The sequence below is a fragment of the Diaphorina citri genome, unplaced genomic scaffold, assembly GCF_000475195.1.
Source record: "Diaphorina citri unplaced genomic scaffold, Diaci psyllid genome assembly version 1.1 scaffold1228, whole genome shotgun sequence".
In the NCBI taxonomy this organism is placed as follows: Eukaryota; Metazoa; Arthropoda; class Insecta; order Hemiptera; family Psyllidae; genus Diaphorina; species Diaphorina citri.
This window is the reverse complement of record NW_007378657.1, coordinates 65723-87976: the sequence shown is the minus strand read 5'-3', so window position 1 is coordinate 87976 and position 22254 is coordinate 65723. Positions and strand designations below refer to the sequence as shown.

Here is a 22254-nt window from a genome sequence, read left to right as displayed (position 1 = left end):
AGAAAGAGAGAGAGTGGATGAGTGAGTGAGTGTGTGTGTGTGAGAGAGAGAGAGATATCACATTTTTAGTGGGTGTGCCAAAACTACGACACTTTCCATTTATTTTAGGTGACAAAAGTACCACTCAAGTTAAATTTAAATTCGGTTAGGTACATCCGTACATGGTATGAATTGATTCCCAAACCAGGGAACCAATTCATAAAGTCCAATTTCTCTTCAGTCCTTCCCTCTCTCTTGCTCTCTAAACTTTTTCCCCCAACTTTTCTTTTAATTGTGGTAGGTGGGTAGGTACTCTTTTTTCTTTATTATCCTTTTCTCATTTTTTCTCCCTCTCATTTTTTCATTGTGGAAAATGTGGAACAAAAGCAACAAGCTGGGCCCGTCCCTCCGGGAATTTTTTAGCCCGTAGTTTATTCGATCGTGATTAGAGAAAATCAGTACCTATGGGGCCCGTCCCTCCGGGAATTTTTTAGCCCGTAGTTTATTCGATCGTGATTAGAGAAAATCAGTACCTATGTACCTACTTTGTTTAATATTCAGTTTATTATTATTCTTGATTTGATTTTTCGATTTTACTTTCATGTAATGATTTAAAATCAAGACCAGAGCCCGTTCTCCCTTTATTCCCAATGTAATGTTTAAGTCACCCATCCATTTATTGGCCTTGCTCGGCGTAGCTTAACACAGGTGACGCTAAAACCGGTCCTTAAATAACGACTGAAGTGTTATCTAAAACTTTCTCGCTTTGAGTTTATAGGTCGTCGCGACAAATTTCGAGATGAGAGCTCATTTGTGTGAGAAAATGTTAAAAAAAATCCCCCCAAAAAACATTTTTTTTTTTTTGCGTTATGAAGAAATATCAATGGTACCTAAGTAGTATCAAAATCTAATTTGCGCATGCGTACCAATATGGCCTTTTCGATGCGAGCGCATTGCACACTGCGCACCCACTGCGCGCTACGGAACTACAGAGGAAGTACCATCGGCCTGGAGTACCTGTGGCGGAAAAACCTATTGAGTGCTATTTTTACAGATTATAATATGTATTAGGTATGCATATTTCTGGACATGGTCTTCACTTGACTGGAGTGGAAGTCAAGTGAAGACCATGTCCAGAAATATGTATGATATTGTACTTGACCATTATCTCAAACTAAACAAAATTGTATTAGGTATGGTAAGAGAGTGTAAAATTCCATCCCCTGTTTGGGATTCGAACCAGTACCATAGATTGGTCTTGGAGTGCATTACTCATAGAACGTAACCTGGTCTCAGAGGCAGTAACGCGTTGCGTATAAATATTATTTATACCTATGTAGAAACGCGTCTTTAAGGTGTGTCCACACATGTCGATCGATGTCGACTGCACCGTCCAAACTGCCTCGACAACATAGATTCACTATGTTTGGACACACCTCTGAACTTACCGAGACGTCTGATTCACGCGGATCGATTTCAACAGGATAAGCCGAATGCTCCCCCAATAGAACTGTCCCAAATCTACGTTGTTATAATGCTTGGACCTTTGACTACTCATGGAGCTACGGAATATTGTCCACATGTGAATGAGACCGCTTTGGTCGAGAGAAAATATCTGTAGAGGAAAAAGTAAAATTATTTGAAAATGCATATTGAAAACTGATATATACATAACTGTCAAAATCTTCAATAGTTCTTGAATACTAATAAATAGAACTGTCCCAAATCTACGTTGTTATAATGCTTGGACCTTTGACTACTCATGGAGCTACGGAATATTGTCCACATGTGAATGAGGCCGCTTTGGTCGAGAGAAAATATCTATGGAGGGAAAGGATAAAATTATTTGAAGATTTGAACTTTGAAGAGAATACTAATAACTTCAGCCAGCCTAATTAGCTTGGAGCACCTTCTAAGAGCTAGGTGGCTGGTTCGATTCCCGCCGGGGTGAGCTTTATGTCTTACACACATAAGATTCGTTCGCGGAACGGCTGGCTTTCTTATATCCTGTTCCTCTTCAATCGGGACAAAAAAAAATGCAGTTTCTTTGTGTTATTATGTCACAACTTTGGTACTCACCTCTTACACAGATAAGCATCGTTTTCGGAACTTCTAGCTTTCTTCTATCCTGCCTTCCTTTTTTCTTCGATTTCGGAACGATAAGACCTTAGTAGTTACAGTTTCCTCTATTGGACCTCTTTAACTAGGTAGCTAGGTACTTCTTACTTCGTTTACCCAACACTTACTTGGTTTGGTTCAGAATCACTGTCCGGGCCATTGTCGGTTCCTTGGACCATTTTTATTGCAACAACTTGGCCACATCCGTCCGTGTTTTGTTTCAAAATGGACGCTGAAAGAGAAGTAATTTTGGTGACTTTCTGGGATAATGCCCCCTACCTTGAATAGAATTTTTGGGTATGTCAAAGAAAAACCAGTTTTATGTCATCTCACTAATTTCACTAGCAATAGAATTTAAACCGATTACGGCAGTTGTCCCCCCAAACAAAATGGACGCTGAAAGAGAAGTAATTTTGGTGACTTTCTGGGATAATGCCCCCTACCTTGAATAGAATTTTTGGGTATGTCAAAGACAAACCAGTTTTACGTCATCTCACTAATTTCACTAGCAATAGAATTTAAACCGATTACCGCAGTTATCCTCCCAAAGCCGAACTTGCAAGTATGTTAGAATATAAGTATTTATACAAAATGCTCTAGTTTAGTACAAATTTAAGATGAGCTTTTCGACCCTTCATTTGGCGTCCCATTTTGGGTTGGGACACCTTTGAACTACCTTGGACCATTTTTATTGCAACAACTTGGCCACATCCGTCCGTGTTTTGTTTCAAAATGGACGCTGAAAGAGAAGTAATTTTGGTGAGTTTCTGGGATAATGTAATGCCCCCTACCTTGAATAAATTTTTTGGGTATGTCAAGGACAAACCAGTTTTATGTCATCTCACTAATTTCACTAGCAATAGAATTTAAACCGATTACGGCAGTTGTCCTCACAAGGCCGAACTTGCAAGTATGTTAGAATAGAAGTATTTATACAAAATGCTCTAGTTTAGTACAAATTTAAGATGAGCTTTTCGACCCTTCATTTGGCGTTCCATTTTGGGACACCTTTGAACTTACCCGTATTATAAGACGGCGGCCTCAAGTGGATCTCGTCCCGCAAATTGATCATCCGGTCCCGCAAATCCCACACGCTGACCGACCCATCCCGCATCCCGGCAAACACCAGATTGGGATCTTCACACTCGATACTTGTGACGTCATTGTTAGCTACCAGGACGGTGAGAGGGGCAGAAGGTTGGGTGATGTTCCATTGGCATAGCATGCATCGGTTGAGCAACTCTGATGGGGAACCCTTGGAGGATTGTTTCTGAAACGGTGGAACGATTGTTGATTGTTTATAATAACCTAATGACTAGGGCCATGTAGGTACAAATTGTATTTTTATATCCGGTGAGAGGGGCAGAAGGTTGGGTGATGTTCCATTGGCATAGCATGCATCGGTTGAGCAACTCTGATGAGGAACCCTTGGAGGATTGTCTCTGAAACGGTGGAACGATTGTTGATTGTTTATAATAACCTAATGACTAGGGCCATCTACAAATTTGTATTTTTATATCGGTGAGAGGGGCAGAAGGTTGGGTGATGTTCCATTGGCATAGCATGCATCGGTTGAGCAACTCTGATGAGGAACCCTTGGAGGATTGTTTCTGAAACGGTGGAACGATTGTTGAGTGTTTATAATAACCTAATGACTAGGGCCATGTACAATTTGTATTTTTATATCCTTATTTTCTATCCTCAAGCCCAGTGGAATTACAGTAAAATTACAAAGTAAGTAAAGGGTTGCCTGTTTTAGTGATTTTTTTAACCAGATGACTGAAGTTTGTCAACTGCTTCAGGCAAGGATTGGACTAAAGTAATCGGATAGACGCTCGATCCGTATCCGCGGATACGGATCGTGAATGTATTCAGTATTACCCATCTCTAGCCTACATGACCCCTGAAGGCCAAATGAGCACAAACTTTCGTGAGCAAAATTTAATGTGTTAACTAACAACCATTATTAACAATTAACCTATTAGACCAGCCGTTCCTGAAACCGCATCAATATTAGTTATGGTGAAACCAATGAATAAAATGAACAGATAGAGAAAATTAACAATGGTCAAGTTAAAACAGACCTCTCACTTCGGTCGATCATCCCTCTTACCTGGTGAACAGTGATGAGTTTGAGGTCATTTTTCCTAACCGCATCAATATTAGTTATGGTGAAACCAATGAATAAAATGAACAGATAGAGAAAATGAACAATGGTCAAGTTAAAACACACCTCTTACTTCGGTCGATCATCCCTCTTACCTGGTGAACAGTGATGAGTTTGAGGTCATTTTTCCGACAGAACAAAGTGTGGCTGATCTATTAACATTTAACCTATTAGACCAGCCGTTCCTGAAACCGCATCAATATTAGTTATGGTGAAACCAATGAATAAAATGAACAGATAGGTAGAGAAAATTAACAATGGTTATGTTAAAACAGACCTCTCACTTCGGTCGATCATCCCTCTTACCTGGTGAACAGTGATGAGTTTGAGGTCGTTTTTCCGACAGAACAAAGTGTGGCTGATTGGTCGGTTTTTGAGACAAGTCACGTGGTCCACTTTCAAGTTGATAAATTGATCGCTGAACTTCAAGTCACGACTGTTGCTCTCGAAGATACCCGAATGGAGGTGCTCCCCGTCCTGATTGGAGCCGCCATATTGGTTTTCCTCTTCGAGTAGGGCTAGAACGATCTGGAGGAAGGGAATATTACAAGGATAGGAAAAGGGTTAAGAAGTCTGGTAGGAAATTTTCTTTTCTCATCACAAAAATTACAAAAAGGACTACCCAGGTACGAGTTATGGAATGGACAAAAAAGGTACATATATTATCTTCAATTCAACAGGGGAAAATGAAAACAGTTCGCTTTTTTTGTGTTTTACCAAGTGTTGTGTATACCCTTGAAAGTTGCTAACTTTTTCATATTGTATATTATCTATTTTTCTCCTTCCATTCACCCATTAACGCTTAGGGTTGCCATATTTATGGCAACACCGACCTTGCCTCGGTTTTTGCTGATCCTAGATGGCAGAATGCGATAAATAGTGATACACGCGATAAATATGCCAAGTGGATGAAATCTCCTCCTTTTTGTCCCCAGTGAAACCACAACTCCAACTCACCTGTCCAAATTTCTCTATAAACTGACCCAGACCGGCACTGTTCTCCAGAAACCTGTACTCGAAGCTGCCACTAGTTTCACCCTCCATGTCAGCTGTACCCACACCACTGGTTTCATATTTCAGTCTCCCAATGGTATCAGTGTCGGATATGCTGAAGGATATGGGGCATTGGGTCCACTTGGTGTGGTTGTCTATGGGTTCAGTTTGAATTTCTTCATCCAAGTTGTCGTCATTGGTTTGTACAAGGACCTGAACAATGAAATAAATAAGAGACGGCGTCTTTTTGTGACGGTGGATCAGATGGATGCATGATGCAATTGATACATAAGCCAGTTCCCAATAAACGCTGAAGTGGAGCGTGGTGTGTGCCTGGATGGGTGACCAATTGGGCACGCACATATGCAACGCTGAATGATTTGTAATATCGGTACTCAATCCCGTGAGGACTGTAAAATTAGGGAGCTAATGGTAGGAAAGACAGCAATAAAAGCTGCAAAAGCAACATGGCATTCACCATTTACATATCACCCAACCTAATGAGTCTCTTGAAAGACCTTTACAGGCCACAATCCAGGGCAGTTGGGAAATATAAGATCTTCCTCCTTAATCTTCTTTCACAAGCTACATGGATTTAGCCCGTTGATTTGTTAATCAAAGGTCAGTTAACTTTTTTTTTTTTTTCTCAAGCAGATAAGTATTAAGTAAGATATAATTATTTTAATCAGGAAAATATTATTATAGGTAGGTACTTATGTATGTGCATTGTATGTACCTACGAGTAGGGAGGTACCTTTTTTTAAGTTTGGCTAGAGGAACTGTATCTGCCAAGGTCTTATTGTACCGAAAGCAAAAAGAGAAGTAAGACATGATAGGAGAAATTCAGCTGTTCCGAGAACGAAATCTTAACTGTTTAGGATAAACTCCGCCACAGGCGGGAATCGAACCCGCGGCCTAGCGCTTACAAGGGTTTGTTAATCAGTTGATCAACTAGCTATCCCTATCCAGATATTGATATCACTTTCAAAGTTCAAACATACCTGTTGTGTGTTGGATCGGCCATAGCACTTGATATACACTTCATAGGGGATCGGAGGACATTCATAAATCACATAACTAAGCCGATCTAGCTTTATCATATCGAGAAGATAGTCGCTTCTCTTTTTCCGCTTCACGTTTTTCTGGAACACATCAGGGAAATGTTGGAGTTATAAATTTAGCGTTCAAAATTTCTGTCATAAATCACATAACTAAGCCGATCTAGCTTTATCATATCGAGAAGATAGTCGCTTCTCTTTTTCCGCTTCACGTTTTTCTGGAACATATCAGGGAAATGTTGGAGTTATGAATTTAGCGTTCAAAATTTCTTTGCAATTAAAAAGTTGGAATTCTGGATTCCAAAATGTACCTATACCCGAAAATTTCACCATCCATTTAAATAGGTAGGAATTTGCCTAGTGCTGCTTTTCTCTAAGTAGTGCAATGTCCACATTTAGACATAGAAGAGAGTGAAGACATAAAAGACATACAATGAATGAATGAATGAAGAAAAGAAGACCTAGTTACATAGTTTGTAAGGTATCGCATCTGCCTTGTACGAGTAAGCGCTAGGTTGCGGGTTCGCTTCCTGTCCGATCTTTATCCTAAACAGGTTCGTTCTCGGAACGACTGGCTTCTCTCCTCCTTTCCTAATTCACTCTTCGATTTCGGGATGATAATGACCTCTGTTCTTACAATTCCTTCTATCAAACTAATGTTATGTCGATAGTTGAAATAACCAACCTCAAAGTCGTCTTCATAGTCCTCATCTACTGGTTCTGTGTGAGTAGCCGAATGGTCTGGGGTCCTGGGTTCGATTCTTGGTTCACTCAAGGTCAAGGAGGTTTCAAACTGTTCTGTATGGGACAACCTCTCTGTCGGCTTTCTCCTGTCTGTTTGGCTGGAGGAAAATGAAGTTTTATAAGGTTAGATTAAATTGCAAGTTAAATACAAATACGTAACACAACACAGGTACCTATTATTAGGCTTGCCAAATATCCAAAATATTACTTGGAAAGTTCTCCACTAGAGAGCACCACTTGAATAATTTTCGCCTATACGCTACCTATGTATAAGCAATTTGCCGTCTCCACTAACGGAAAACCGGCCCCCCCCCCCCCCTTAGGTGGCAAACCCAAGCCTTGGATACTTTTATTTATTTTGAGATCTTTTGATCGATTGTGATCTAGGTACATATACCTACACATGTATTTACCTTATCAGTATATCCCGGTGTATGGCAGAAAAAGAAGATATCCTTTCTTTACTCTGTCATCACCATTCGGCTACAGCTGAAGCCGCTACAACAACAACAACAACAAGCAGAACGTAGGCTTTGAGGGCAATCTGGAGAAGAACAGAGGTTTAATGGATATGTGAAATCTAAATTTATGCCATAGGATAATATGATTCAATACACAGTAGGTACTTACTCGAGAAAGTTGTTAGGTTGTTAATAATTATAGCTTGGGTACTTCTTCATTATAAATTTGTTTTAAGAGGCAACAACAACAACAACAACAACAACAACAACAACAACAACAACAACAACAACAACAACAACAACCTTATCAGTTTTATTGCAGATAAAATTATACCAGAGAAACCGATCTATAACATATTGCTCGGTAAGCTTTAATAGAAAAGACAGAAAAGAAGAAAATTAATGCAAAAATTTCGACAACAACAACAACAACAACAACAACAACAACAACAACAACAACAACAACAACAACAACAACAACCTTATCAGTTTTATCGCAGATAAAATTATACCAGAGAAACCGATCTATAACATATTGCTCGGTAAGCTTTAATAGAAAAGAAGAAAATTAATGCAAAATTTCGAGGTTTCTCATCTTGAAATTTTCTGTTTTCAGAGCGGGATCGAACCTGGCACAACTGTACGGAACCACGAGTACCCTGGAGTACCACCACTTCAATCAAGCTGTGATGATCTTGAATAGTGAGGTAATATTTGATATCTAGGTGACTTGGTATACAAATATAGATCTAGGTATACAACGTATAAAGGACTAGGTACTACCTCAAAACCGGACAAGGAAGGTGAAGTACCACCACTTCAATCAAGCTGTGATGATCTTGAATAGTGAGGTAATATTTGATATCTAGGTGACTTGGTATACAAATATAGATCTAATAGGTATACAATGTATAAAGGACTAGGTACTACCTCAAAACCGGACAAGGAAGGTGATAATAAAATTTTCCTGATCCATTTGTTTCAGGACCACAACATTCTGTCGTCGTTATCTTCAGAAGAATACTCCATTGTAATGAACGCCTTGAAGAATAGTATCCTAGCTACCGACTTGTCCACGTATTTTGGGTAAGTGCTTATCCCATTTGGTAAGTTATGGTAGATAATAATCATTATAATGACATGGGCCAACCGTGATCAAACTTGTTTTTTTCACGACTATTTTGTGGGTATGTACATTGTACACTATGCTCCTATATTTTTTTATAATGCCCGCTCTAACAGACCGCAGTCTGAGCGTGAGTGGTGGACATAATGTGTTGATCGGACATCCTACATAAATTTAGCGTTCTAAGTTAAGAAGATCAGTTTCTGTGAAGCTGTTCTTCTTCTTCTTCTTCTCCTCCTCCTCCTTCTCTTTCTACTCCTTCCTCTTCTTCTTTTTATCCTACAGCTCCTTTTAGTAGCAATTTTCCATTGACGTGACTTCTGAACAAGCTCTAAGAGGTTAAATGGATATGTGATATCTGAATTTGTGCCAAAGGATTTGATAGATAGGAGTAATGTACAGTACTTGGGTAAGTTGTAAATAATTTTATTGAACTTTGTAGGTACGAATAACCTATTTACCCATAAAAAAAAACTTTGGTATTTCCTCGTGATATCCTTCATAACGATTAGATGTTACTAGAACATTGCAAATTAAACTAATTTTGTCTCATTTTAAATAATGAAATGATAAATCCATTACTTACTTGATCATCCCGAAACTTTTTAGCATCTCTGGATTTTTTAGCCGCCAGATTATTCTTCTTCCTCTTCTCGAAATACTTTTGATCCTTCTCGAGAGCACGAGTTGACGGTTTCCTTGAGCAATTCTTTTCTGTAGGACGGAGCCCTGGGGTTGGGTGAATTCCTGAAGAGTGTTCTTCAACCATTACTGGTCTGTTAGCAAACTTGGCTGAAAACGATAAAAATCAGAGCTTGAACTTAGCTGAAACCGTTTGAAAATCCATAACGTATGTATATTTGTAGGACTGTCGGTATCTCATTCATGTAGTGTCCTCATTTCAGCTCTTCTGGCACGTAATAACTTACTTTTGAACCCTGTCGGCAACAGGGTCTAACAAAGTCTAGTCTTAACTAAATTAATAAATACAGGGTCTTACTTAATTCAATCAAGGATATTCTTTGAAATGAAGTTAAACCTCCTTAATAAGTAGTCCTCAAGAATATTCTTTAAAATCAAGGTAAACCTCCTTTTTAAGTAGTCCCCACAACCACCCCCAGTTGGGCGATGGATAGAGGGTAATTGCTGGCTTTTGCCTCAATTCTTAAAAGCAGATGGTAAAAAACTCCATATAACAAAATAACAACAGCAATTAACTCCAAGAGACAGACGAACTAAAGGAGAAATTGTCCAGAAAGTAGGTAAGGGCTTTTATTGATTCAGTGAATTTTAGAACACATTAATAAAAAGGGTCTCCAAGGGAGCCCTTAAAAGCTCAGTCGGGTGCACCATCCACTGAACCAATTCCCTGTAAGTGTTGTACATTTTTGGCAAATTTCATCAAAAACGGAACAACCGTTCGAGAGTTATTGAAACAAACAGCCACACAGTCAAATGGACAAATCAAAGGAAACATCATTGATCCAAAACTTAAAGTTCACATCGTTCCATCATTTTCCCCTGCAACCGTTCGAGAGTTATTGAAACAAACAGCCACACAGTCAAATGGACAAATCAAAGGAAACATCATTGATCCAAAACTTAAAGTTCACTTCGTTCCATCATTTTCCCCTGGCCAGGTGATATGGAGCGCAATGAGCTAAAGCTTCAGCCCAAAGCCATGATGGATAGGACTAAATCACACGAGTGGCCTCTGATGCAATACAAGTGGATGAATGATGTGTGTTACCCCCTGTATGACGTAAGTAGAACATTTTGTTACCTCCTATATAACTCTTCTAGAAGTTAAAGAAAACTTTGTTTCAAGTGTTTTATCGCCATTTTAATTTCGGGGTAATGAAATAGGTGTTACTTTAGACTCGTGTTGTCTCTGCCGTAGCAAGCTTATCCCGCAATATTTCCTTCAACTGATGTGGGCGAAAAGAGACACAATACGTCCCAATTAGGTGCTGGGTCAACATGAAAACACCAGAAAGCAAGGTCGGCCATTCACTATCGGTAGTGTATGACAGCAATAATAAGTCTCTTAGGCGACCTGTTAGGTCTACCTGAATGGCCGGCCTAACCCGTTCAAATATTTGCAATCGAAATACGAGTGTCGATACATTTTTGTCTATTAAATCTATTCGTATGATTATTACCTATGTAATACTATTGTGTAATTTTAGGCGCTGTCCAACATGAATCCCAAGTTTGAGATCCTGCGCAAGGGAGTCCTGATCAACAAAGAAGAGTGGAGGAAACTCTACGAACAAAGCAATACTAGTAATACGGATGGGATAGAAGAGGCAGTCAAATAACACCACATAGAGAAACCTCGTCATTTCTATGCAATCAAACAGTAGAATTAACACTGAGAAAACAAAAAGGAAGTGAGGGGAAAAAGGGCGAAGGAGGCCGAAGAAAAAGTGGAAGGATTGTGTGAAACAAGACTTGAGTGAGAAAATAGGAAAGGTAACTGGTAGGGATGCATGATGATGACGTCACACTAAGATGAAGTACAACTCCAGAGGAAGTGCCTACGAATATTTCCTGGTTGAGTAAGGTCATACAGGTGCACTCCAAATCCAAGAATCTAAGGAGGAAATAGAAATATCAATGGTACCTAAGTAGTATCAAAATCTAATTTGCGCATGCGTACCAATATGGCCTCTTCGATGCGAGCGCATTGCGCACCCACTGCGCGCTACGGAACTACAGAGGAAGTACCATCGGCCTGGAGTACCTGTGGCGGAAAAACCTATTGAGTGTTATTTTTACAGATTATAATATGTATTAGGTATGGTAACAGAGTGTAAAATTCCATCCCCTGTTTGGGACTCGAACCAGCACCATAGATTGGTCTTGGAGTGCATTACTCATAAGAACGAAACCTGGTCTCAGATGCAGAAACGCATTGCGTATAAATATTATTTATATCTATGTAGAAACGCGTCTTTAAGGTGTGTCCACACATAGTCGATCGATGTCGACTGCACCGTCCAAACTGCCTCGATAACATAGATTCACTATGTCTGGACACACCTTTGAACTTACCGAGACGTCTGATTCACGCGGATAGATTTCAACAGGATAAGCCGAATGCTCCCCCAATAGAACTGACCCAAGTCTACCGTGTTATAGTGCTTGGACCTTTGACTACTCATGGAGCTACGGAATGTGGTCCACATGTGAATGAGACCGCTTTGGTCGAGAGAAAATATCTGTGGAAGGAAAGGATAAAATTATTTGAAGATTTGAACTTTGAAGACTAATAACTTCAGCCGGCTTAGTTATCTTGGAGCACCTTATAAGAGCTAGGTCACTGGTTCAATTTCCGCAAGGGGCAAACTTTATCTTACACAGATAAGCATCGTTTTCGGAACTTCTAGCTTTCTTCTATCCTGCTTTCCCTTTTTCTTCGATTTCGGAACAATAAGACCTCAGTAGTTACAGTTTCCTCTATTGGACCTAGGCAGCTAGGTACTTAATTCTGGGGGGTGAACTTACCTTACCAGGAGAGTGAGGTAACATAAGATCCTCCACTTCACCGCCCTTTTGTTTCACTTACCTTCTTGTTGTTCTCCAATTTCAACGCCTCCTCAAAGTTGATAAACGTGAATCTATTGGACAAATCCAGAGAGCTGTCGTCTCCACCATCTTCTTCAGACACTTGCAGCCTGGCCACCACCTGAGCATTTTCTTCCTCGATCGCCTTCCGGATGGTTTGCAGCTCTGTCCGCTGTCGTTTCTCGACTGCCGTCAGCTCGTAAACGCCCGAATCCAGCTTCTTCTCTTCCTCCGCTTTGGACACTTTGAGATTGCTGTCGTTGGAGGAGGGAGGAGTCTCGTGGGAGAGATGAGATGTGTCTGGTAGGTCGTGGTGTTGAGAGGCGGAGGTGTCCTGCTCGTCCAGAGAGCTGGAAGAGAAGCACTCGAAGTCGGATTCATAGTCCTGAAAGGCAGAATGAGGATGTTTGTTGAAAGGTGTGTCCACACATAGTCGACTGAACCGTCCACACTGCCTCGACAACATAGATTCATCTCGGCGATCGACGGCCGGTCGACTATGTTTGGACACACCTTAAGAAATAATTAAAGTACTTATGTGTGTCCTTGATGGAACTCAGTTGTTGACTAATTCGGTATAGATGAGCTGCCATCCTAGTTACATAGTTTGTAAGGTATCGCATCTGCCTTGTACGAGTAAGCGCTAGGTTGCGGGTTCGCTTCCTGTCCGAACTTTATCCTCAACAGATAAGAATGCCCGAACATTATCCTTTCCTCCTTCTGTCATCTATTCCGGGATGATATGACTAAATGACCTCTGTTCTTACAGTTCCTTCTATCAAACTAATGTTATGTCGACAGTTAAAATAACCAACCTCAAAGTCGTCTTCATAGTCCTCATCTACTGGTTCTGTGTGAGTAGCCGAATGGTCGGGGGTCCTGGGTTCGATTCTTGGTTCACTCAAGGTCAAGGAGGTTTCAAACTGTTCTGTATGGGACAACCTTTCTGTCGGCTTTCTCCTGCCTGTTTGGCTGGAGGAAAATGAAGTTTTTTTATAATGTTAGATTAAATTGCAAGTTAAATACAAATACGTAACACAACACAGGTACCTATTATACTTCCATCCACCATCTACTGTTGATTGAGTTACGAATACCTGACCGTCTCGCCTCTGTGAAAAATTTTAGTCCTTATGATCAAAATACCTTTCAATCTTGAAGAGTGGGGTTTTAAGACTCTTTCGCCTTATCAGCATAATAGAATAGAATAGCGATGTGTCCTGATCAGAAAACAGCTGGTAAAAAGTCAAGGCGCGATTCAATTCCATGCTTACAGAGCATATTACTATTTCAACTGACCTGATGGTCAACAAAAAAACAGCATAAAAACAAGGCATACCTGAGTAAAGATCTCTTGGTCTTCGCTTGTTTCCTAATCTGCTCTTCACTTTGCACCAAAGTCTCGTTGATTTTCTTGAATTTTGATTTGGTTTCATCTACAAAGGACACATCATTGCTTCTCCTCTGGTTGGTGGGATTAGAGTCTTGTCTATCAACTTGTCCTTTTGATTTCACAGCTCTCTGCTCTTTCGGCTTCTCTTGTGGGGTTTTCTTGCCGATGGAGGGCGCCTTTTCTTTTGTTTTTGACTTGGAAGATGATATACTAGGTGATGTGGTGGATGGTTTTGATTCTGTAGAAAAAAAAATCATACAAAACCATTAGATATATAAGTTAAACAACTACAATGCACGTATCTTCTTATCTCGTTGGCTGCTCAGTAGCTCCCTTCCATAGGGTCTGTTTCCTTCATCTGCTGCCCATTTTTCAAATAGGATGGAGGGCGCCTTTTCTTTTGTTTTTGACTTGGAAGATGATATACTAGGTGATGTGGTGGATGGTTTTGATTCTGTAGAAAAAAAATCATACAAAACAATGAGATATATATAAGTTAAACAACTACAATGCACGTATCTTCTTATCTCGTTGGCTGCTCAGTAGCTCCCTTCTATAGGGTCTGTTTCCTTCATCTGCTGCCCATTTTCCAAATAATTTTTCTGTGGGTAAACACCAAGGAATATACTTTGGCAGCCAGGGTGTTGAAGTTGAAAATTCATTTCCTTGGCGGAAGTACCATTTAGGTCGAAAATAAAATACGACTTTACTGCTTTACTCACGAGTTCGAAGTTTATCTCGTTGGCTGCTCAGTAGCTCCCTTCTATAGGGTCTGTTTCCTTCATCTGCTGCCCATTTTCCAAATACTTTTTCTGTGGGTAAACACCAAGGAATATACTTTGGCAGCCAGGGTGTTGAAGTTGAAAATTCATCTCCTTGGCGGAAGTACCATTTAGGTCGAAAATAAAATACGACTTTACTGCTTTACTCACGAGTTCGAAGCCAGGGTGTTGAAGTTGAAAATTCATCTCCTTGGCGGAAGTACCATTTAGGTCGAAAATAAAATACGACTTTACTGCTTTACTCACGAGATCGAAGCTCAGATCTGGTGGTCGTTTTCCTAGCTGTTGAGTTACTGGACGTGCGAACACTGTCGGCATTTTTCCTTGGCGTTGCTTTTGACTCCGGGGCTGGTTCAGACGGCTTTGAGCTTTTGACGGAGGGTGAAACCTTCTTGGGCTGTTTATCAATCTGAAATCGAAAGAAAATCAATAAGGTTCTTTCCAAATCTAGAAATTTCCTCTTCTTTATAGAAAAAGTATGAAACTGATGGATTTTTACTTACACTTATAAATCCTGCATAGTTTGAAGTGGCAGACTTCTTCATTGCACACAAGAGCGACTGAGATTCAGAAGAGAATCACATCCACACTACTACACACATAGGTAACTGTCGGAACTTGGAAGAAATTCCTCAAATTCTGGGATTAATTTCTTCACATGACAAGGAATGAGCATGAGGACAAACTTTTTGTATTAACTGATTTCCACTTTGGACAAAATTTATCTCGTTGGCTGCTCAGTAGCTCCCTTCTATAGGGTCTGTTTCCTTCATCTGCTGCCCATTTTCCAAATACTTTTTCTGTGGGTAAACACCAAGGAATATACTTTGGCAGCCAGGGTGTTGAAGTTGAAAATTCATCTCCTTGGCGGAAGTACCATTTAGGTCGAAAATAAAATACGACTTTACTGCTTTACTCACGAGTTCGAAGCTCAGATCTGGTGGTTGTTTTCCTAGCTGTTGAGTTACTGGACGTGCGAACACTGTCGGCATTTTTCCTTGGCGTTGCTTTTGACTCCGGGGCTGGTTCAGACGGCTTTGAGCTTTTGACGGAGGGTGAAACCTTCTTGGGCTGTTTATCAATCTGAAATCGAAAGAAAATCAATAAGGTTCTTTCCAAATCTAGAAATTTCCTCTTCTTTATAGAAAAAGTATGAAACTGATGGATTTTTACTTACACTTATAAATCCTGCATAGTTTGAAGTGGCAGACTTCTTCATTGCACACAAGAGGGACTGAGCGACTGAGATTCAGAAGAGAAACACATCCACACTACTACACACATATAGGTAACTGTCGGAACTTCTTGGAAGAAATTCCTCAAATTCTGGGATTAATTTCTTCACATGACAAGGAATCAGCATGAGGACAAACTTTTTGTATTGACTGATTTCCACTTTGGACAAAACATTGCTTTCTTTAGGCCCAAAATTCTCTTTAGACCCAAAATTCTTACTGAAAGTTTTTCAAAATTCTAGCATATTATCGTAAGAAATAGTCTGGAATTTTCTTCTTTAGACCCAAAATTCTTACTGAAAGTTTTTCAAAATTCTAGCATATTATCGTAAGAAATAGTCTGGAATTTTCTAAAAAAAAAAAAATCCTTTCAGGAACACTTTTTAGAAAAATAAGAAAATTGACAATGGTTGGTCGTATGTTTAACCTAAAAAGGGCTTAAAAAAACATAGGTAGCTAAACAAATCTTGGAAAAATAATCACAATACGTAATGGCAAAATGCACATGAGTTCTGAAAAGCTATCCACGAATTAAATTTGTTTTCAATAGATGGATACAACATATATAAATAGTAGATAGACACTTCGTACACAAATAGATATTACAGTCATGCCAGACTTTTCCTGACTGGAAAATCCATTGGCCTTCGTGAATAATTCAAAGCACCCTTCAGGTAACTGTTTGTTGGATCGATACTATTCAAATAAGGACTTGAGACGTAATGTGAATTAGGGTCGGGCTCATTATTTTCCTTTGCCACAGACACGCAACATACCAATGGCTACCTATCTATAATTATTTTGATTATCATGATGTTTTCTTCTTCAAAACAAATCAAATTTGGTTTATAACCATTATAACTGAAAGCTAGCTATTATACAGGGTTTTCCAAGATGAAATTCCTCTCTCTCGCCACTTTCATGTAATAGGATATAATATTATCCAAGATCTCGTTGTTTGTAGTGTCGTAGTTCAGCTTTATTAAATCCAAAAAAGAAACGCGGTCCAAAATCTCCGTCCCCAGGTATCTTTTACGTACATTTTTAAAAACGGTACAGCAACAGAAGAAATGCCAAATAGTATCTGATTCTCTCGCGTTACAAATTGAGCAAAGATTTCTCCCCTCGAACCGAGATTTTGTATTACCAAAAGATATAACGCAGAACATTTCCCCTGACAGACGTATTTGGCAGAAAAACCTTTTCTTACTCAATGTTAATTGTTCGACTGCCAGACAAACTGATGGCCCGGGAGCTACCGGGTGAATGACTAGACTTTTGTAAGCTGAACTATAGTTAGAGCCTAGAATTCGCATAATGTCATTTGCACGCAGATTGGATTCTAACGTTGCCAGAATCTCTGGAATGCTTTGTACAATGGATTCCCTGTTCTGTTCCACCCACAAACTTTCATAACCCAGATCATTTAGCACCAGCTTTAATTGTTTGCACCAGTTATATCTTACATCTACAACCCTATCAATGTTATCACAATGTCTTAATAGTGCCATGAAACAAATTTTAGGATACCGGTCACTAGGCATTGAAAGAATCCTGCACCACCAATGCAACATTTTTTGAAGTGCTAACCTTTTCAGTTGGACAATTCCCAACTCAATTCTGAGATAATGACCTGGAGTCGAACGGGTCAAGTAAAGCAAAGATTTGAAGAAGAAAGTTTGAATTCTCTCCAGGTCATCCACATACCTCCACGCCCACACCTCAGCACAATAGAATGAAGTGGCTAGAACCACTGCCTCAAAAAGCTTTATCCAAACTTCCAAGTTGGGAGTTTTAGAATTTTTAACAATTTCACATATTTTGGCGGTTGCAGCCTTACCCTTGATATAAGCGTGTTCACTTTCAATGCGAAAGAGGCCCGAGCTTGAAAATTTGATTCCGAGGTATGTGAATTCCTTTACAATATCCAGCCTTTCTCCAGCGTACAAGAAGTTACAATTTCTAGGTAAACCACCACTCTTTCTAAAGATAACAATTTTAGTTTTGGCTACATTTACACATAAACTAAACACGTCACAGTACTGCTTAAGTAAATTCAGCTTCTTTTGAAGATCAACTTGAGACGAACCCAACAGAACCAAGTCGTCTGCATAAAATAATACCATGATATCTACATGACCGTCTACATTGAGCCCCGTAACCCCATTTGATCTTAAAAAGTCCTCGAAATCAGTTATAAACAGGTTAAATAAAAGAGGTGAAATTGAGTCCCCCTGTAGGATGCCCTGTTCAATGGTAATGTAGTTAGTTAGTGTTTGAGAAGCTGAACTCGTATTATTACTACCAAGACACTCAGGGGCCGCCCCATGACGCTCTTTTGGATTGTTTATTTTAACCTGAACTTTGGCATTACTATACAAGTTACGTAATAACCGAATGAATTTTACACTGACCCCAAGTTTGTAAAGTTTGTACCAGAGAACGTCATGCAGCAGCCCGTCAAATGCCTTGCGAAAATCGACAAAAGCTGCGTAGACCTTTGATTTAGGATACCTAATGTTAAGGTGGATCAGACAACTCAAAGTGAACACTTGGTCTGCGCAGCTCCTGCCCTCGCGAAACCCGCACTGATTTTCCGGCAAGATACCCGCCCCTTCAGCGTATGCAGTCTAGTGCAATGTCCACATTTAGACATAGAAGAGAGTGAAGACATGAAAGACATACAATGAATGAATGAAGAAGAAGAAAAAGAAGAAGAAAAAGAAGGAGAAGGAGACATGAAGAAGAAGTACATAAAATAGATAGATTCATATTCATTTTCAATCTAACCACAGCTTGCCTGCCTTCAGGAAAATTTACCCATCCCTGATGGCTGTCTACCTATGTATATATGTATGTAGCTGTGGGTAGAAATTTGTATAGAAGGTGACGTAAGAGGGCGGTGAAAAAATGAGTTTTCAAGTAGCACGACATCTATTCCTTGGAAAAAGGTAATAACCCCTGCCGACAGCGAGGACTTTCAAAGGTCAAAAGAAAAAAAAAATCGATGGCATTTTTTTCTATAAAATTTACCTATGTAGTTGCCTTGCTATTTATTACCTGCCTTTAACCTACGCATTTATGTAGAAAGTCAGCTCCCATGGCGTAGTGGTCACTGCGCTCGCCTTGCACGCGGAAGACCCGGGTTCGATTACTGGCGGGGTCAAGAGATTTGTATCATGCAAATGATTGATTGTGTGACTGGCTGTTGCGGGGCCCACTCAGCCTCGCGAGGAAAATGAGTAGCTATGACCTGTAAATGCGCACATCGACCGGTGCCAGCATGGTAGGTAAACATTGGATTTTAGGATTATTGAGATATTGGGAAAAATCCTACATTGCTGCAGTGAGCACCAAAGTTGTGACATAATAACACAAAGAAACTGCATTTACATTTATGTAGAAAGGTAATAATAATAAGCACAAACTCGTGGGTATGAAATCATTAGGTGAAGTGTAATGCCCACCACTCACGCTCAGACAGTCTGACAGACCTAGGTCTGAAGCTTTTCCCTCTGAACACCTTTTTTTTTAACAGTCTGACAGACCGCGGTCATTCTGACAGTGGAATCTGCCTGTTTGGCCCGTGCACCAAAATCCTCGAGTTAAAACTTAAATCTCACTTCGCTCCTTCTACAGCTTTTTCATAAAAAAAAACATCGGAAAAATAGGTGCTCTTTTCCCCCTAAATAAATAAATAGGGTACCTACTCTACACACACGTACGAACTACCAAGTAGATCTACCTATACGTTAATATGTTTTCATTTTGATAGTGTAAGTTTGTAAAGTGGAGAGGTTCGAATTTATTTTTCGTTAACTTGAAATAAATTTATCAAGAACAAACTAGTGTCGTATCGTGAGGTTTTCAAAAGGGGAAGCTATAAACTCATATACAGTGTCGATCTGCTGGTTGTCTTAGAATCCAGGTTGAATAAAAATTTCTGGACTTGGCGGAGAAGAGCGCTACCGCGCTCCTTAATAAAAATAAATGACCAAGAAATAGGTAGTTAGGATAACTGGACAAATTGGTATAATATTAGGGTACAAATTGGTCATTCCGACATGAAGAAGAAGTACATAAAATAGATAGATTCATATTCATTTTCAATCTAACCACAGCTTGCCTGCCTTCAGGAAAATTTACCCACCCCTGATGGCTGTGTACCTATGTATATTATGTATGTAGCTGTGAGAAAGCAGGCAAGTTGGAAGCAACTTGTACACCGTGAACAGTTTGTCAACTTTGAATGAGAAAACCCGGCTGAATCGTTTTGTGTAAAAATACACAGGCGTGCTTACTGGAACTTGCCCTGACATTGCCGTGATTTTGATTTGAATTCTGGGGGGGTGAACTTACCTTACCAGGAGAGTGAGGTAACATAAGATCCTCCACTTCAACACCGTGAACAGTTTGTCAACTTTGAATGAGAAAACCCGGCTGAATCGTTTTGTGTAAAGATACACAGGCGTGCTTACTGGAACTTGTCCTGACATTGCCGTGATTTTGATTTGAATTCTGGGGGGTGAACTTAGCACCGGTGTTGCCAGATTTAATTTTTGAACTAATGAATTTAGAAACCTGGAATTTTGTGTAAGAGGCTATATTTACCTCTAGTTTCTTATAGGCTATGTAAAAATTCAGGGACTTTTTCAGGGTCGGCCCCAGGGGGAACTTTATGAACGCACTATAGGTACACTACTCGTATCCTAAATTTTATGATTTGACTCAGACTGGAACCACCAACCTCCAGATCCAGAGTGCTAACCACTACACCACTGAACCAAACTAACATCAGTTTAGGGATGTGAGGGGAGAGGGGATTTGGGGTGGGGTACATCCTAAGGTGCTTTATTTGACTTGGACAGCAGCTATTGAAAGCTCATACGCTACAAGTACTGGAGTATCCATCAGGTAGCGTGGTTGTGAATTATTGAGAGGTCAAGATTCGAACCTCTTCGGTGCCAAAGTTTTTTAAAGAACTTTCGTACCCACAAATCCCTCTTTGAGGCTTAGGTGTAGGGGCAAACAGCCCAAAAGGATGGGTTGAACTTATACGAATCTATTCAAGAGGTTTGATAGAGGGATCTTTAACAACGGAGGTCTTATAGTCCCGAAATCGAAGAAAGAAGGCGAGCAGGATAGGAGAAAGCCAGCCGTTCTGAGAACAAACCTTATAATCTGTTTAGGATAAAGTTGGTCCCGGGCAAGAATCGAACCCGCGACTTATAGTAAGGCCGGCGAGTTATTTTCCAACCTCACGAGACTGTCACTTAGAGACGTGAATTCGACCAACTAAGGAAGCAAAAGTTCATTTTCTTTCTTAAGCTGTATCCACACATAGGCGGCCGTCGATCGATGTCAACTGAACCGTCCACACTGCCTCGATAACATAGTTTCTCCTCGTCGATCGACATCGATCGAAGGCCGTGTGGACACACCTTTAGCACGATAATAAAATGTCACTTTTCAACATTAGTAATTGAAAAGACAGAGCTTGACGAGACAAAATCCCTCGTCTTGTAAATGTCGACAGGAGATGATCACCCAGGAAGAGACAGAAACAGTTGAGACTAAACTAGGTAGGTATCTATACCTATCTACAACCTTGCTCTATGTATGTAGGTAGGTAGGTACATATAATATGTACTACTCTACTATGTTATACATGGCATGGTTTGCAGCTCTGTCCGCTGTCGTTTCTCGACTGCCGTTAGCTCGTAAACGCCCGAATCCAGCTTCTTCTCTTCCTCCGCTTTGGACACTTTGAGATTGCTGTCGTTGGAGGAGGGAGGAGTCTCGTGGGAGAGATGAGATGTGTCTGGTAGGTCGTGGTGTTGAGAGGCGGAGGTGTCCTGCTCGTCCAGAGAGCTGGAAGAGAAGCTTGCCTTCCCCAACCCGGTACATAACCACAACCTAAGAGAGGCATTAAAAAATAAAGCTCTAATAGGTATGGTTGAACCTAGAGGAACGAAAGAAGTGCCCACTCTTCCCGTCTTGTATGGTGAACATCTTATTCGACCCTTCCACATTTTTGGCTTTCCTATTCTAAGGTTTATCCGACTGACATTCCCTGGACCTGACTAGTGAGGCTCCTAAAGCTATGTCCACACATAGCCGACGCCGTCGGTCGATGTCGACTGAAACCGTACACACTGCTTCGACAACATACATTGACCTCGTCGGTCTGTCGATCAGTGTTGACTACGTGTGGACACAGCTTTAGGATCCACCTATATCCAACGCACCTACTGATTGGAGTTGTACAGAAATAATGAGTACATGAGAGTAGGAAATTCAGAGTGGACTATCAAGTAAATGGACTGCTAACCTTTTCGCAGATTCTTTTTCTTCTGTTTACATGGCATCTGATCTGCCCATTCCTGAGTATGCTTTGCATGACCTCGTGGATTTCAATACCTGTTCGGTGTCCGAGTCTGAGGTTTTCAAGGCCCTTAGCTCTCTTCCTCCTAAATTTTCGTCTGGACCTGACTGCATACCTTTTTTCATTTTGAAAAAGTGTGCTAGTGATCTTGCTCGTCCATTGACTTTAATCTTCAACAAATCACTCTCTACTGGAGTATTCCCGGTCACATGGAAGAAGAGTTTTGTGATTCCAATCTTCAAG

At 40.3% G+C, this 22254-nt stretch overlaps 2 protein-coding genes across 2 annotated transcripts; both read right to left on the bottom strand.

Moving 5' to 3' along the window:
• Nucleotides 1-1665: 1665 nt before the first annotated feature.
• On the bottom strand, nucleotides 1666-6357 carry LOC113469777 (WD repeat-containing protein 60-like). The gene is made up of 9 exons (XM_026827685.1): nucleotides 6259-6357; nucleotides 5222-5470; nucleotides 4571-4792; nucleotides 3630-3707; nucleotides 3462-3539; nucleotides 3118-3367; nucleotides 2774-2836; nucleotides 2226-2266; nucleotides 1666-1800 (listed from the first exon to the last, which is right to left on the bottom strand). The coding sequence occupies exons 1-9, from the start codon at nucleotides 6355-6357 to the stop codon at nucleotides 1666-1668; spliced, it is 1215 nt and encodes a 404-aa protein (XP_026683486.1).
• A 77-nt stretch (nucleotides 6358-6434) lies between these two features.
• Nucleotides 6435-13978, bottom strand: LOC113469776. Its single transcript, XM_026827684.1, has 5 exons — nucleotides 13975-13978; nucleotides 13556-13847; nucleotides 13032-13188; nucleotides 12218-12601; nucleotides 6435-6533 (listed from the first exon to the last, which is right to left on the bottom strand). The coding sequence occupies exons 1-5, from the start codon at nucleotides 13976-13978 to the stop codon at nucleotides 6435-6437; spliced, it is 936 nt and encodes a 311-aa protein (XP_026683485.1).
• Nucleotides 13979-22254: the final 8276 nt, after the last annotated feature.